The sequence below is a fragment of the Cheilinus undulatus genome, linkage group 3 (assembly GCF_018320785.1).
Source record: "Cheilinus undulatus linkage group 3, ASM1832078v1, whole genome shotgun sequence".
NCBI classification, from domain to species: Eukaryota; Metazoa; Chordata; class Actinopteri; order Labriformes; family Labridae; genus Cheilinus; species Cheilinus undulatus.
The window spans coordinates 37,067,221-37,082,037 of record NC_054867.1 but is presented as its reverse complement, the minus strand read 5'-3'; the positions used below and the strand labels follow the sequence as shown (position 1 = coordinate 37,082,037).

Below are 14,817 nucleotides of genomic sequence, written 5' to 3'. Positions count from 1 at the left end.
TAGATTAAGTTAAAGTTAAAACCTCAACCATAAAGAAGGTCTGCTGGTATTACAAATTATTTAACTGATGGTTAAGTCGACTTTGTCAAGGAATAATGAGAGAAATACAACAATAGCTACAATGCACATAGCTATATATGCACATGGTACATATAGTCCCTGAAGGCCTTTTCTCTCCCCTGCAATCATACATATAAAGCTGTTAAGCTCTGCTCTCGCTCTCAGAGTAAAAGTCCTTCAAACAGTCCTTCAAACTTGAGTAAAAGTGTATTGTAATTATCAGTAATTTATGGCTGAAGTGTTAGTGGTGCTTGAAGTGCATGAAAAAAGTAAAAAAATAAAAAATAATTCCAAGAGGATGTAGGCTAGGCAGGCGTGGTGAAAGTCTCACAATGTAATCAATGATAAATGCACTCTTACCGGTAAATTCTAGTGGCTTTTTTAAATTCAAGGTCGTCATTCTATGAGCAGAAGCTGACACCTTGTGGTCACCTGTGGTTTTCCGCCTGTCATATCAGCCACCACCTACAGGAGGCAGTGTTTCAGAACAGACCGTTTGTTTTTGCCGGTAGTTTCCTCTCTTGACACAGTTCTTCTTCTTTTCTGCCCAGGTTATCGTTCTTTCTCTTCCGGTTGTCGTCTGTTCGTGTGGCAGGTACCCAGTTTTCCTACCTAGGTTAACTCTTAAAATCTTTGTCAATCCTCTTTTATTTTACATTTCCACCAAACACCAGCAGTACATTTATGTAAATCACTTTCTTGGCCATCTTTTTACGGCAGTATGCTTTAGATGAGATGCTCATTTGTGGATGTAAATAACATTTGAAAAGTGCTAACGCTGCCGGTAGCATAGTAGTGTCTTCCTATTAGCAAAAACCGTGTTTGAGCTTGATGTACAACACACTTAACTTTGTTCACTTGACAAATTTAATCTCTGTGTGTTTTATACAAACGCCTGACTGTTGTAAGTTATCTTCTAATTGGCTATTTCACACGTCTGTTTACATTTGTCGCTAGCAGTGTTAGCCACGGGCTAGCTACCTAAATGGTCGTCAGCATGCAAAAGGATGCTATCCAGTGTTATAAAGAATAACACTTGTGTTCCTGTTATTCCTCATTATAGATTAACCTGTGTCGAAATGGCAAAGTCGAAGAACCACACCACCCACAACCAGTGTAAGTATGATTATAGTGATGGGCTTTCGTTTAGCATTAGAAATAGGAATATATTCCAGTGAAACATACCAGACTGTCACGAATGTTTATCATTTGAAGAATTTCTCTTAAGTAACGTAGGAGTGTAATTTTCTACATGGATTGGTTTGTGGTAATTGTTTTTTGTTTGCACAGCTCGCAAAGCCCACAGAAATGGCATCCATCATCCCAAGTCTACCCGCTACGAGTCATTGAAGGGGGTAGGTGTTTGTCATTGCTGTATTTCTAGATGGCATGTTTGAACGCACACAGAAGGAGAGAATCTTAGAAACTGGGTATGCAAAGAATTAGAAGGCCCATGTTAGCCGAGCATTAACTCTTCCTCTGTAAAGTTAGTGTGTGCTTGCTGAAGGTTGCCAGGCAGTTTTTGGACCCATAATAGGCAACGTTCAGGATTTAAGGGTTATCTTTTTCCATAAACGTCACACACCTGATAATTTCCTGACATAATTCATAAGGATGCATGGTATCAACATGGTGTTGTGATCAACACATACTTGCCTATAATGAATTGTCAGTATTGGTAGATACAGCAATTTCTGCAGATATTTCCAACCATTATTTTGGCTGTAATTTCTGTCTTTATCAACAGTAGAAAATGGCTGTATGCGCAAATAAATTTGTGACATTCTAGGCTGGACATACAAACCTGTTCCAGCTGAAGTTTTTCTTCATTTTCATTCATTCATTCAACCTTTATTTACTCTCGAAAAATCATTTAGGGTATTCTCTCATTTTCAATGATGTCGAGAGTACAACCAAACCATGTATCACCATTCCTTACATGTTGAAGTGTATTTCAGGGACTGAACTTTGTTAATATGTTCACGCTCAAACTTTAATTTGTGTGTTTTAGGGACTGTAGTGTTAGGTCTGAACTACATGATACTTAAATGTCAGTATGGTTTAAAATGATTTTGTAAGTATTTGCATATTTGGTATCTACAAAATTCCTTTCGTGTATCCTTAATTTTCATGCAATCATGTGAAAGGGTCTAAATCTTGTCTGGTCAGACATTTCTCTGCTATCCTTTTAGAGTAAAGTTTGCATGAAGCCAGATGTCTAGACACAACAGGTCATAATTAAGGTAGGAAGAGTTATAGGCTACGTTCATACTGCAGTTAAAAGTGACCTGAATCTGATTTTTTTGCTCACATGTGACCCGTATCTGATTTTTTTCTGACAGTGTGAATAGTTCAAGTCACATTGAATCGGACCTTTTCGAATCAGATTCAGGCCACTTCCATATGTGGTTCTGAATCAGATATGTATCTGATCTTTTGGAAGTTGACTGCAGGGTGTACAGGCAAACGGAAAGATCAGATCTGAGTAAAGATCGGAACTGAGTATTAAGGCCTGCAGTGTGAACGTAGCCATACTATTGTCGGTGTAGAGCGTCCTTAACCAGGGTACCTCTTGACATTGCCAGGGTTGCCTTCAGAATACTTCAAATTCAACCAAAAATACAATGACTATAAAGCTGATTAGCTATTCTGATTTTAATAACCAACATTTATATGCCCTTTTCCTGAAAATCAGTAACCTTGCAAAGCAGATGGATACGGCCGTTTTCTTGTTTCTCACTGGTGAATCCATCTTGCAAAGTTACCATCTGAACTGTTTGGGCCCGGTTAGAAAGTGACAGGACTAATCAGCGATGAGGGGCAGTACTTTCAGGCGCAGCAGAGTCATCACGTAAACAAGCAGCAGCAAGAGCTGGTGTGGTTATGGAGGAAGAGATTAGTATGGATGCTGCTAAAGCGCCAGTTTTATCAGAAATTCACATTTCTTCGTTAAAAGAAGAACAAAGAACAGCAATGAGTTGTTTTCCTTTCAAAAATGACAAAAGTCGAGTACTTACATGTCTATAGTCACCATGTTTCGCATTATTCCTCAGTAGCTGAGCACACGCAGCTCGATAGCGGCCCGATCCGATATTCATAATTACTTGGATTAGAGTTTCAATTTTTTTGTTTACAGGAATAACTGAAGTAAACAGAATAACTACTAAATTTCTCAAATTTTTCAATTTAACTTTGTACAGCCGACTTTGCAGTAAAAAACATAATCACATTTCTATTCAAAATGGTGTATTAGCGCTGTTTCACTTTAATAATCCGCCAATAAATAAAGTTACATATTAACTTGACTGTATTAGTCACAACAAAAACTGAAGTCAAAACAGTTTAACTTGAATAGAATCAAAAACATATGAATCATACAGATTCAAAACAACAATCCCTATTAAAATGTGGTGGCTTTATCTGAGACATAAACCAAAACACTAGCATTGCAATAAAACCCAAATATCAAATACAAAGCACTCTTGTTATTACAGTGCAATTTCTAAAGTGTGACAGGAGCTGCCACATCACATTTTCCTCCCTCACTCTTATTTCTTTACCCACTGTTACTTTAAAATGAAGTGTAGTTTCTTGTTTAGGAACATTTTCAATGGCCTGCTTTACATGCCCTGCTGTGTGAGTCCCACTAAACTGGCGTGCATGTAATACTGCACGCTTAAACTCAAAGGTGGAGTCTGTGTAGTGAGACTCAGCAGTGACATGGGGCAAATGTCAGCTCTAAAAGTCTGTAGTGAAGCTAGCGGCAGGGAAGTTCCAACACGCATCGGAGCTTTTGGACTGGTGTATTAATCCAGGTGTCCCAACACATGTATTGTATCTCTTTATTTGCTGCAGGTTTCTAGAATGGCATCATTGCGTTGCCTGTCCCTTTAAACTCTACCTCCCATGTCTAAGATGTTTGTGATTCCTTGAATACGGAGCAGGTGTTTTCTTATGAAATTACTGCTACAAACCATTAGTGCAGGTGTTATAAAAAATTTGGATAAAGGAAAATATTCCTAGTGTTTGCAAACTTTATAATTCAGAAAACCATAACTTACATCAAGCCTTAGCTGGGGAATAATTTGAATTCTAGCATTATTCAAGACCAGTTTTGGTCTGTCAGGCTGATTTTACTGTTTTACATTTTTATGGTACACAGAATTGAAGTTGAAGGAGTGATAACATTGTTTCTGTTTGTGCTGTTCATCATGTATTAGGGGGTTTGGCTCTTAAATCTGTAGATAGGGTTGGAAGTCAACTGGATGTTGACAAACTTTTGTGGAAATGCAGACTTGGAGATAATCTTTTCAAAAGTGTAAAACAAAGAATAACCCCACGAAACGTTCTGTGAAATTGGCTATAATCTCTAGTCTAGTGGATATGGTTGTGATAAATTCTTGTTTAACTGAAAGCGACATGCGTATTTTAATGTGAACTGAATAAGTTTCCACATGAGGAATCTCTATTAAATAAGAGGTTATTTATTGTAACAGCTTCCTTCAACGTTTGTTTTGTTTACACTAGAGACATAAAAAATACTTTAGAGTGATAATGGATGGATGAAAAAAGATGTCACCATGTGGCTTTGGCCATAACTACATACCCTCACTGACCACTTGAATGATCATACCTATTCAAATGCCCATTGATACACCTATCCAATCACCTGATCACATGGCAGCAACCATGTGGACAAAAAGATGTCAAGAATTTGGAACCAGTCCAGTTGCCACTGAATCAGCGTTGGATGGACAAAAAGATCTGCCAGAGTTCAGGCTGAGCATCAGAATATGAAGAAAAATGGGGTTTCAGTGACTTTGAATGTGCCGTGGTTGTTGGTGCTACATGGGCTGGTCAAAGTATGTAACAAACTGCTGATCTATGGGGCTTTACACACCCGTTGGTAAGGTTTGCAGAGATGCTCAAAAGATAAAATATCCCTAGAGCGTCAGTTTCTGGACCAGAATGTTGTTGATGGCAGAGGAGGTCAGAGGAGAGCGACCAGACTGGTTTGAGTTGATAGAAGCGCAATGATAATGGGAATCACCACTCATTACATCTATCGAGCTTTGATTCTCGATCTCTGCTGCAACATTCAAATGGTAGAAACAAAATTTGATGTAAAGATGAAAGCCTTGCAGATCAAGAACTGTAGCATGCCAATAGTCACATCATCTTTCTACCTCATTTTGATGCTGATTTTTCTTGACCATGTCTAAATGCATAAATGGGTTCAATTATGTCATAGGATTGGCTGAGAAGATATTTTCATCAGTTAGGAGTTGAGCAAGTATAGCTAATGGAGTGGTCGGTGAACGTATACTGTATACTCTTTTGTATGGATTGAGTTTTGGTGTGGCATTTGTTTTGATTTTTCTGTGGAAAAAAAAATGGTGTAAGACTTTGGGGCTCTAAGAAGTGTTAAGTCTTTAAATAATTAGCCTTGCTGTGTTTTTACCTTCTTACTTGTTTCCCTTTTACTTAGTTGGATCTTTGTATTCTCTCTTCCTCAGGTGGACCCCAAGTTCCTGAGGAACATGCGTTTTGCCAAGAAGCACAACAAGAGGGGCATGAGGGCAGCGCAGAAGGCTGCAGCAGCAGCAGCAGCAGCTGCAGCAGCAGCAGCAGCAGGAGCAGGAGCAGCACAAGCAGCAAAATAAGCTGCTCTCCAGTTTCCTCAATGTCTATTCCATGTTTCCACCATCCCAATAAAGCTTTGCTTTGTTAACAAACCAACGTTTCATTCCTTATTTATGTTGTAACTGCCTCTTTAATCCATGCTGCATGTAAGGAAAGTCAGATGCCAAGACAATGTGTGCACTGATCTGGCTAATATGTCAAAAAAAAAAAACAGGGCAGGTTACAGGCAATAAAAATTTAATTGTAAAATCCCAACACATGCACTTGAAAATGGCAAAAATGGGACTGAATTGTTTTTTTTCCTGAGAAACACCCTTACTGCTCTGGAAATGGGAAGTATATTTACAAAATGTTATTCTCACAAAGGACCAAGCATAAGGCTATGTTGCACACTTGTGCTATATCTGAAATACAGTATCACAAAGCAACTAAGCCACCCAGAACAAAAAAATGTGACAGGAGGTAAATTAAAAAGGCTTTTGTGTAGGTGGCACTTTGTAGAATTCCTGGTGAACATTTAACTGAGTTGTGAACTTGTTTTCTTACTGAAATTACACTTCATAAATGAGCTTATCTCTGGTGGAAAAACATCTTTGCATTCCAAACTACCATTGAACTGAACTTCAACCCTCAATATGTAGATAGGAAGCAAGTAAGGTGAGAGCACTGGTAAAACCACAAACAATACCAAAAAAAAAATGAGATTGAAGCATTAATGCAAAACACAAGATTTTGGCTTTGATATATAAAGCTTCAATCTTGTCCCTAATTTAGGCTACCTGCTCTCTTTAGGTACTTATTTTGCATGTTCTGTGTGTTAAACTGTTGCTGTATATGAAAACTAGTAAGGTGAAGGACTATTATTGTTGCTGGAAGGTGCGCTGAATCTTGTCTTACAATGTTAAATTACAGGGAGTAATAATTTCCATTGCCTTATTAAAACAATCCCTGGACTCTTGATAAGAAACAGAATCCAAAGCTTTGACATAACCCATTTAAATAAATGATCAACTAAGCAATTTGATTAATCCATTTATACATATTTAAATTATTTTATTGCTTTCTTAGAATTCATGTAAATGGTGCTGAATTAAAGACCAACTTAGATTTTATGTGATTCTATTTGTTTACTATGTGTGGGATCAGTAACAATGGCGATGGCATCCTTTTAAACAGTTACTTTATGTATGAGCTGGCAAATGTGCCAAGCTTTTATTGGGTTGTGAAGTTAAAAATATTTATCCTTGCTTATTTTTAACCTCTTCTCACCACTTTTTAACCCATTTTCACCACTTTTTTTGATCAGTTTTGCAGCTTCATGGCCACTTTTCCCCCATTTTGTCACTTTACTCATTTTTTACCCTCTTTTAACCCTTTTTTTTTTTTTTTTTTAACTTTTTGACCAATTTTACCCACTTTTCAAACCCCTTCATCTACTCTCTCCTGCTCATTTTTGTCTCTTTTCCTATTTTTAACCTCTTTGACACTTTCAAACCATCTTTGTCACTTTTTAAAGAAAATAACTCATTTCTTCTATGAATCATTTTTGAGGCTCCCTGCTGTGATTAGAGAGCTGGACAGTGGATAGAGCTGGAAACAGGGATGAGAGAGTGGGGAGTGGTGTTGTAAAAGAGCCTCAGGCAGGACTTGATCCCAGGCCGCCTGCATGCATGGGGTCTGACTTAACCACTAGACTGTCTGCATCCTTTTCACCACTTTCAAATCCCTTTTCATCAAGTTTCTACCCATTTTTGCTTCCTTTTACCCAAGTTTTCCTCTTCTTTTAAACTATTTAATCATTTTTTTTCCTTACAGCTGTTACAGTTTCTTCTACTTTATTTTCTGGCGTCCTGGCTGTTGCGCACATTAGGGTTTAAGGACAAGTCTGACATGCCTTTCCAAATGGTAGTTCAATGTGCGCATACACATTGTTAACGTCACAAAAAAAGTTAATTTTGTTGTGATACAGCAGGAATAAATAAATATCCCCTGTTTTTTGCTTTATTGAGTGTGGCAATTATTCAGGTTAAACATTAAATATTGTTATAATGCATTAACTTTACAATGGACCATGATTTTCTGACCTCCATGTGCCCCAGAAAGCTCTCCCATTTGTTCCCCCTTATGGGCAAGCTTGATAATGCTTATGCAAGCATGTGACAGGGATGTTGAATAGATTATTTCAAGCAACGGAGAAAATACCATTACCTGAATGAACGCTGCAACAGCTGTTAAGTTTCGTCAAATTCTGCCTCTGATAATAGAGGCCAATTTTAAAATGTTACTCCTCTTCACAAGGATCTATTTTCAATTTTAATATTTTATTTCAGCACAACTACTTGGCGTGCGTCATGTCGTCACTTCCGCTTCAAAGTGACTCCGGCTTGCATCATTTCTTGTCTCTCTGGCTGCCGGGGATAGACATGTGAGTATTTCCATTCAGATGTATTACCCAGCACTTAAAGGCTGGGATAAATTCACTCACATATATCACAACAGCTTCTATATATAGGCTTTCAAGCGCTTTCTTGAACCGACTTTGTTTCTAGTTTAGCTTTAAGCTAACTAGTAAACTGGAGCATTGACAGGCTAGCGCAGCCTGCTAGCTAACAACAAGGAGGCGTCATTCTTGTGGACTGTTGTGAAAAGTCACTAATTGGACTGACTAGACTTCTTCGGGTAAGGTTGACGTTGTCGCTTGTTAAATGTGCAAATGATACGCAAGTTACTCCCTTCTTCGCTTCCCTGAATATGAAAAGAACTACATGTTCCGTTGACAAACTGAACACTGACAAGTTGGCTAACTGTTACAAGATCCAAAATTAGCTGTGAAGGCATGAAGAGTAACAGTGAAGGGACAAGGTTTTAACTTTGGCTGTAGGTTTAACTCTAATTTCAACAGAAACGCTGTTTTAGCAATGTTGATTAAAAAGCGCATGCAGTCAGTACGACTTATCTGTGCTTAGGTTCTAAGTTGTGTGTAAATGGACATTAATGAATGGGTAATTATTAATGTATGGACTTTAATGAGGAAGGGAGGGAATCAGCTTTTGATTTTATAGCTATAACTCACATATAACTAGACTTTTATTTATGTATGTGCATTACCAGGTTTATTGGGTTATTTTCTGTATTTTGACAGACACCATGGTGGAGCCGGTCCCTGAGTCGGTCAACTTTCCCTCTGAGGAGGAGAAGATCCTGCAGATGTGGAATGACAAGGACTGCTTCCAGGAATGCCTCAAACAGTCCAAGAACAGGCCAAAGTAAAACTTGATCAAGTTGTTGACTTTGCAAAATATGACAAATTGTTACTTTATAAGAAACTATTTCTTTCTAGAGAACAAAGCTTTTTTTTTTGTTAAATAAACTAGATTTCAGCAAGTACAAACTTTGCTAACTTTGTTTTATATTACTGTGATTAGAATTTTTCACTAAATGAATGAATTCTCATTTGTTCTAAAGATTTTTAGATGAGTACTTACATTTTCAAATATTTCTAAGTTTCCAAGGTCAGAGAAATTCTTGATTTTATAGTCGTAATGGTCCATGACTTTTTATTGTGACTGCCATGATAGAGCCTCTCTGACAGACATGATATGCTTATTGTCAAGGGTAAGTATCCAAATCTGGTACTAACACATCTGATACCTTAATTACCAAATTAAAAGACAGATTTTGGTGCTTCATTTGATACCTCAACACCCCAACATAATCCCTGTCACTCCAAAGAAAAACACACAATATGCTATGTGAAGACGTAACATCTGTTTTCTTTACTTTTTTATTCTGTTGGCATATTATTTCTGAATTATTTATGATATTGAGACAGATTATTTTCAACTGCTGACTTTTAAAACAATTGAGGCACCGTTTTGAAAGTATTGATTTAGCACTGGTATTGGAAAAAATCTCAAACAATACCCAACCCTTTTTGTAGTTGCCTTGGAAAGGCTGGATGTTATGTCAAAGGAAGAATGAACTGCTTGAAGCTGCTGTTCTGTTGCTGTATCTCATTCATGTTTTGTTCTGCTTGCTTGTGATGGACCATAATTATTTGCTGCCATCGGTTGCATGTTCTGTCAACCAAATTCCCCGTCTTCATCTATTCAACACCCACAATATTGCAGCCCCAGTGAAGAGTGGCTGCTTAGCTCTGCCCAGACCATTATACACTTCTGGTTTTAAAATCAGGATTCTGTTTAAAAAAAAAAAAAAAAAAAAAAAAAAAAGCATGATGCTAAAGACTGCAAAATACTATTTTTGTTTCACGGGGAATTTCACGTAATGATGAAGAACGACTGTTATAGTAGGACTTGCTATAAGAAATACCAGAATGCTTTGTGAGAAGCTCGCAGCACGGACCAAAAAAGTGTCTTCTTGTTTAGTAAATACAGCTAACAGGGTGCAGAGTTTATTGAACACAGGACCTTATTCAAAACTATTTCTGAACAACAGAGGGGGTTTTGGCAGAAGAGTTGTCTACTCATTATCATTTGTCATTTTAAAAAAGAGCCGTATGGATAGGTGTTGTGAGTTTAAGGTTAATATGACAATCTGTAACTTAATAATCATTTGCACTAGTCTCTAAATAAGTCAGAAACATTCTGAATGTTCAAAAGTGTTTACACATTAAATAAGAAAATGTAAATAGTGTTTGTTGATCTAGTACAGTTAGTAACAACAACATAGTCTTCATGTTGTGTCTTGTGCAATTGGCAAAAGTTCAGGATGGTTCATAGTAATTATCGTACCAGCTAATTTACTGCCGAGGAAAGATGCTGTATTTCCTGGCTAACCAGTTTGATCTTTGCGAGTATGAGTACCTGTTTATATGAAAGCATGATGCAAGACAAATGCAACGGTTAGATTCAGTTTTATGATTCAGTACAAATGCTATCATAAGGTAATACAAACATTGCATTTCGTGTAAAAGGCTGATTCAATTAGTTTTTATCATGTGAATTAACTTCAAATACCTGAAGAGGTTCTAAAATGTAATCCACACCTTAAGGGGCTGTTTGTGATGACTTGTTAATTGGATTCACATTTGCTGATGTAAACTGCAGCCAATGGAAACTCTGGTCACAACAAGCAGGTGTAGTAAATTAAAACTTGATTAAAGAGGATATTACCAGTTAAAACTTCACTGAAAAGCTCTACATAGTACTGAAAAGTATAGCATGATTCTACCCTAAACCTCCCTGTTTCATTCATTTCATACTCCCAGTTTAGTTGTAGTTGTATAACCAACTGTTAACTCTGTTTTATAATGAGGAAGGTTTGTAGTTGCTTGGCTGTTATGATAAAATATGATCTTTCTCAGCAGAAAATGCCTTTCAGAACATAAATACATTCTGCCTATTCTTTCCACCCAGGTACACCTTCTATGATGGCCCTCCTTTTGCCACCGGTCTACCCCATTATGGACACATCCTAGCTGGCACCATCAAGGACATTGTCACTCGTTTTGCTCACCAGAGTGGTTTCCATGTGGACCGGCGCTTCGGATGGGACTGTCATGGCCTACCTGTGGTAAATATCTCATGTGGGGGTGGTTATAGATAATAATGAAAACAGTTGAGACCCTCTGCGTAAACTGTGTTGATGTCACATTGGTTATAAATTGGTGTGATACAAATCAAGACTTACTGATGAACTGACTGTCCTGGATTTAAGAAAATGAAATTTACTGAAAATTTTTGTCAGTTTACATATTTATTGGTAGGTTATCTAATGTCTCTTGTTCTGTTTCTTTTGTAGGAGTATGAGATTGATAAGACCTTGGGGATCAAAGGGCCTGAAGATGTGGCAAAAATGGGCATTGCTGAGTACAACAAGCAGTGCAGAAACATTGTCATGAGGTACTCCAACGAGTGGGAGGTGAGCAAAAGAGTAGCAGGAACTTTGTAGTTGACTTCGGTAATCATTATCACACAGCGTATTCTGGCTCAGAAAAAAATGCATCAACACAATAGAGAAATCTTCTGTGAAGTGTTAGATACCTGTCCCGTGTCTGTTACACATTAAAATCTAAAAATAAAACAGTAAGCCAACTTTGCATGCATGCAGGGAGACTCATCCTTCCCAGAGAGAACAATAAATTGTTAACTTGTGTTTAAATTGGGTATTGCCCCATCAGATTTTGTACTGCCCCTTGCTTTCGTCAAAGATGTCAAAGAGGTTGTATATCTTAGGACAGCCTTTGGGGAGTTTTTCATTCCAATGTGGTAGTGGTGCTCTCTTGTAATCAAAAATAAAAGTTTTCTGCGGAAAGTAAAGACGCTGCAGGAAGGAGGTTTTACTATGAATAATTTTCTCAAAAAATTAAAATATTATAAGATGATGTTCTAATGCACATTGAGCCTGCAGGGACGTGTTCCTATGAATTAGCTGTCAGCTTGTGTCTGCAGGCTGCAGAGGATTGCATAAAATTTTCTGATAGATCTGAGAGTTACACAGAGCAACAACAGGTTCTGCATAACTCAAAAATGTCTCATTTTTGATTTGGGGCTTTACTTCTGTCAGTATGGAAATGAGTTATGTCAGCATGTATCTCTCTTGCACACACACCACTTGAGTTATAAGTTTATTATTTATGTAGTCTTCACATTCAGCGCCCTCATGTCTTGGTTACAGTTTATTATTAACAAGGCTTTGAGGTTCAGAGGTACTTTAGAAGAGTACATATTCATGACAAATAGAGGAAAATAGACAAAAAATGCATTAATACCTTAAAGAGGGGGTATTATACTTTTCCAATTTTTAAAACAAAAATATGAAGTCACAATGTTGGGTGTCCATACTTCACGTATGCAAATTTTCAAATGGCAAGATAAACGTATGTGGCAGTAATCTTGGAATTAGAGTGTAAACTGATGAAAACGGTTCGTTGGGAATCTCTCTGAGATCTTCCCGAGACAAGATTTCGATGGAGTGAACTGATGAGGTCATCGCAATAGGATCTCCTGACTGGTTTGTCCGTGCTGCCGGCAAAGCGGAACAGACCTCCCCCACAAGATGAGCAGAGATGAATAAATGCACCGCTAAATGCGGCAAGGGATAAGTCCACCATTATCAAAGCCATTTAGTAACACAGTAATTAAACACTTACCAAACGGATACGTCCTTCTATATCCTTCGCTGCTGCTGGTTTTCTTCCCCCTCTCTTTCCAAACTATCAGCATCAAACTCCAGGTCTAACATGTACGGACATATATCAAAATTCGCCATATTTTACTCAGTCGGACCGGTTCATTCAAATTTACAAGTACTAGCATAGCAACATAGCCACATTGGAGGGGGCGGGCACAAAACATTGAGTCCTGACGCTGGCCAGCCTCCGGAAAATCAGCCAGTCGGAGGAAAGCAGGTCCGTGGAGGGGGGTGGTGTTAAAGAGACAGCACTGAAAATGAAGCGTTTCAGACAGAGGTTAAAAAAAGGGTTTTTCAGGATGCCAGTGTGAGAAACGAGGAGTTTTTTGAGCTGTAAACCATGTGAAGCTACTACGTGGGTATCAGAGAGATATGTAAAGCCTTGAAAAAAAGGCATAATACCCCCACTTTAAAAGAGACTGAAAAGCTGGTTATAGTCAAGGTTTTAGAAAATGTTGTCCATGTTTGGATATGGTGTTGGAAAAAAATATTGAATGAAATGTTCAGACTGCAGAAAAATGTGACAGCCTTTTGTACTATCTGGATCATTTGGAATCTTGTATTTTAAGATATGACTTTCATGGGTATCCTTATGTGAATGACATAAATACATGCACAACTTACCAGATATTATTTATTTAAATAAAATAAGTGTTCTTTACAAAATATTGACATAAATTAGAGAATAAAATGTAAACAATAAAACAGATGAGACATTTAGTGCTCAAAATTTTCACAGGTAGGACACCTCTCCTCTACAGTTGTTTATTTTTAAAAGGAGCCCTGCATATTAAGGCATATTAACAATAGATTAAACATGCAGCTTTGAAATGCTTATTTTACAAAGAAACACATTAGATTTATATATTTTGGAGAACGTCTGAAAAAATTCATATGTAGTCTGCCATTATTGTGCATTGCACAGTGGGTAGTGATTCTGTGTGGCTACATAATTCTTGTAAATCTTTTGATTGTACTGGCATTGATAAACTATTTAAACTCTGTTTGGGTTTTAAATAAGAAAAAAGTCAAGGTTGATGCTTAATAGAAGGAAGGATATTGCAGTCATATGACATCAATACCCAGTGGTGTCAGTATAATTTTGTCTAAAGTATAAAAATCTGGTGTTTCTTTGTACAGAACACATATAAAACAGCATTAAACGTAATCTAGGAAGGTCAGCATGTCTTGATATGCAGGACACCGTTTACCAACTGGGCTAACTTTTGTTGTTGTGCATTTGATTTTATAAGGGAACGTGTTTTTTTTAAATGAAGTGGGCTGAAATCAAGGGTGTCAAACTCATTTTGGGTCGGAGCCAGAAAGGTCTGTTGCATTTATTGCATCATATTAAGCTCTTACTTTGTTTTAATTATACATGGTTTATAATTGATAGGTGAAACTTTATGTCAAAAATATTTAAATGAGTAGATATAGAGAATTATTTTTTTTCAAAATTTTCCCTCTTGTCGTCAAAACATCTCGGGGGACTGGTTATACCTGCTGGTAGGCCAGATGGAAACTGCTGGCCTTGAGTTTAACAGCTGTGGCTTAAATTTAAGAACTGTCTTGTCTTATGTTATATATTTATTAAATTTGCTACTTTCTCAAGGTGTGATCGTTTTACTGGAGACCCTTTTAATTTCCTTCGGACCCACACAAGTAATCACCCGTGGGTTTGAGGGACTCACTACATTAAAAACCTATCAGCATCACTGTCTTCATACAGTTTTTTTTTTTTACATGTTTAGGCTGATTATGTTGCTTTAATTTTCTCAATCTGTCCTTTCAGAATTCAGTGAAGCGGATGGGAAGATGGATTGACTTCAGAAATGACTACAAGACTCTCTACCCCTGGTTCATGGAGACTGTCTGGTATGAAAGTCATACTTTCTATCCTACAAATACAAATTTTGGCTTAAAGTTGCACAATTTATATTTCACTTAATTACATTTAGT

The 14,817-nt window shown here is 37.4% G+C and overlaps 2 protein-coding genes across 3 annotated transcripts in view; both read left to right on the top strand.

Annotated features, from left to right (window-relative positions):
- The first annotated feature begins 551 nt into the window (after positions 1-551).
- rpl29 (ribosomal protein L29) lies at positions 552-5,795 on the top strand. The gene is made up of 4 exons (XM_041817299.1): positions 552-655; positions 1,124-1,176; positions 1,351-1,415; positions 5,577-5,795. The coding sequence occupies exons 2-4, from the start codon at positions 1,140-1,142 to the stop codon at positions 5,721-5,723; spliced, it is 249 nt and encodes an 82-aa protein (XP_041673233.1). The 5' UTR covers positions 552-655; positions 1,124-1,139; the 3' UTR covers positions 5,724-5,795.
- Positions 5,796-8,070: 2,275 nt separating this feature from the next.
- The window catches only part of iars1 (isoleucyl-tRNA synthetase 1), an 83,345-nt gene continuing 76,598 nt past the window's right edge, over positions 8,071-14,817 (top strand). The window contains exons 1-5 of one of the 2 annotated variants that reach the window (XM_041782712.1): positions 8,071-8,128; positions 8,846-8,969; positions 11,082-11,238; positions 11,467-11,586; positions 14,651-14,733. In XM_041782712.1, the coding sequence (XP_041638646.1) occupies positions 8,851-8,969; positions 11,082-11,238; positions 11,467-11,586; positions 14,651-14,733 (479 nt within the window). In that variant the 5' untranslated portion in view covers positions 8,071-8,128; positions 8,846-8,850. Of the gene's footprint in view, positions 8,129-8,153; positions 8,383-8,845; positions 8,970-11,081; positions 11,239-11,466; positions 11,587-14,650; positions 14,734-14,817 lie in introns of those variants that run through there. The other variant, XM_041782711.1, reaches the window with a different exon arrangement.

Bases quoted from the DNA above. Each gene is read 5' to 3' on its own strand.
- rpl29 (XM_041817299.1), top strand. From the start codon at position 1,140: ATGGCAAAGTCGAAGAACCACACCACCCACAACCAGT. The intron at 1,177-1,350 runs GTAAGTATGATT...TTGTTTGCACAG, and splicing joins CCACACCACCCACAACCAGT to CTCGCAAAGCCCACAGAAAT. The intron at 1,416-5,576 runs GTAGGTGTTTGT...TCTCTTCCTCAG, and splicing joins GCTACGAGTCATTGAAGGGG to GTGGACCCCAAGTTCCTGAG.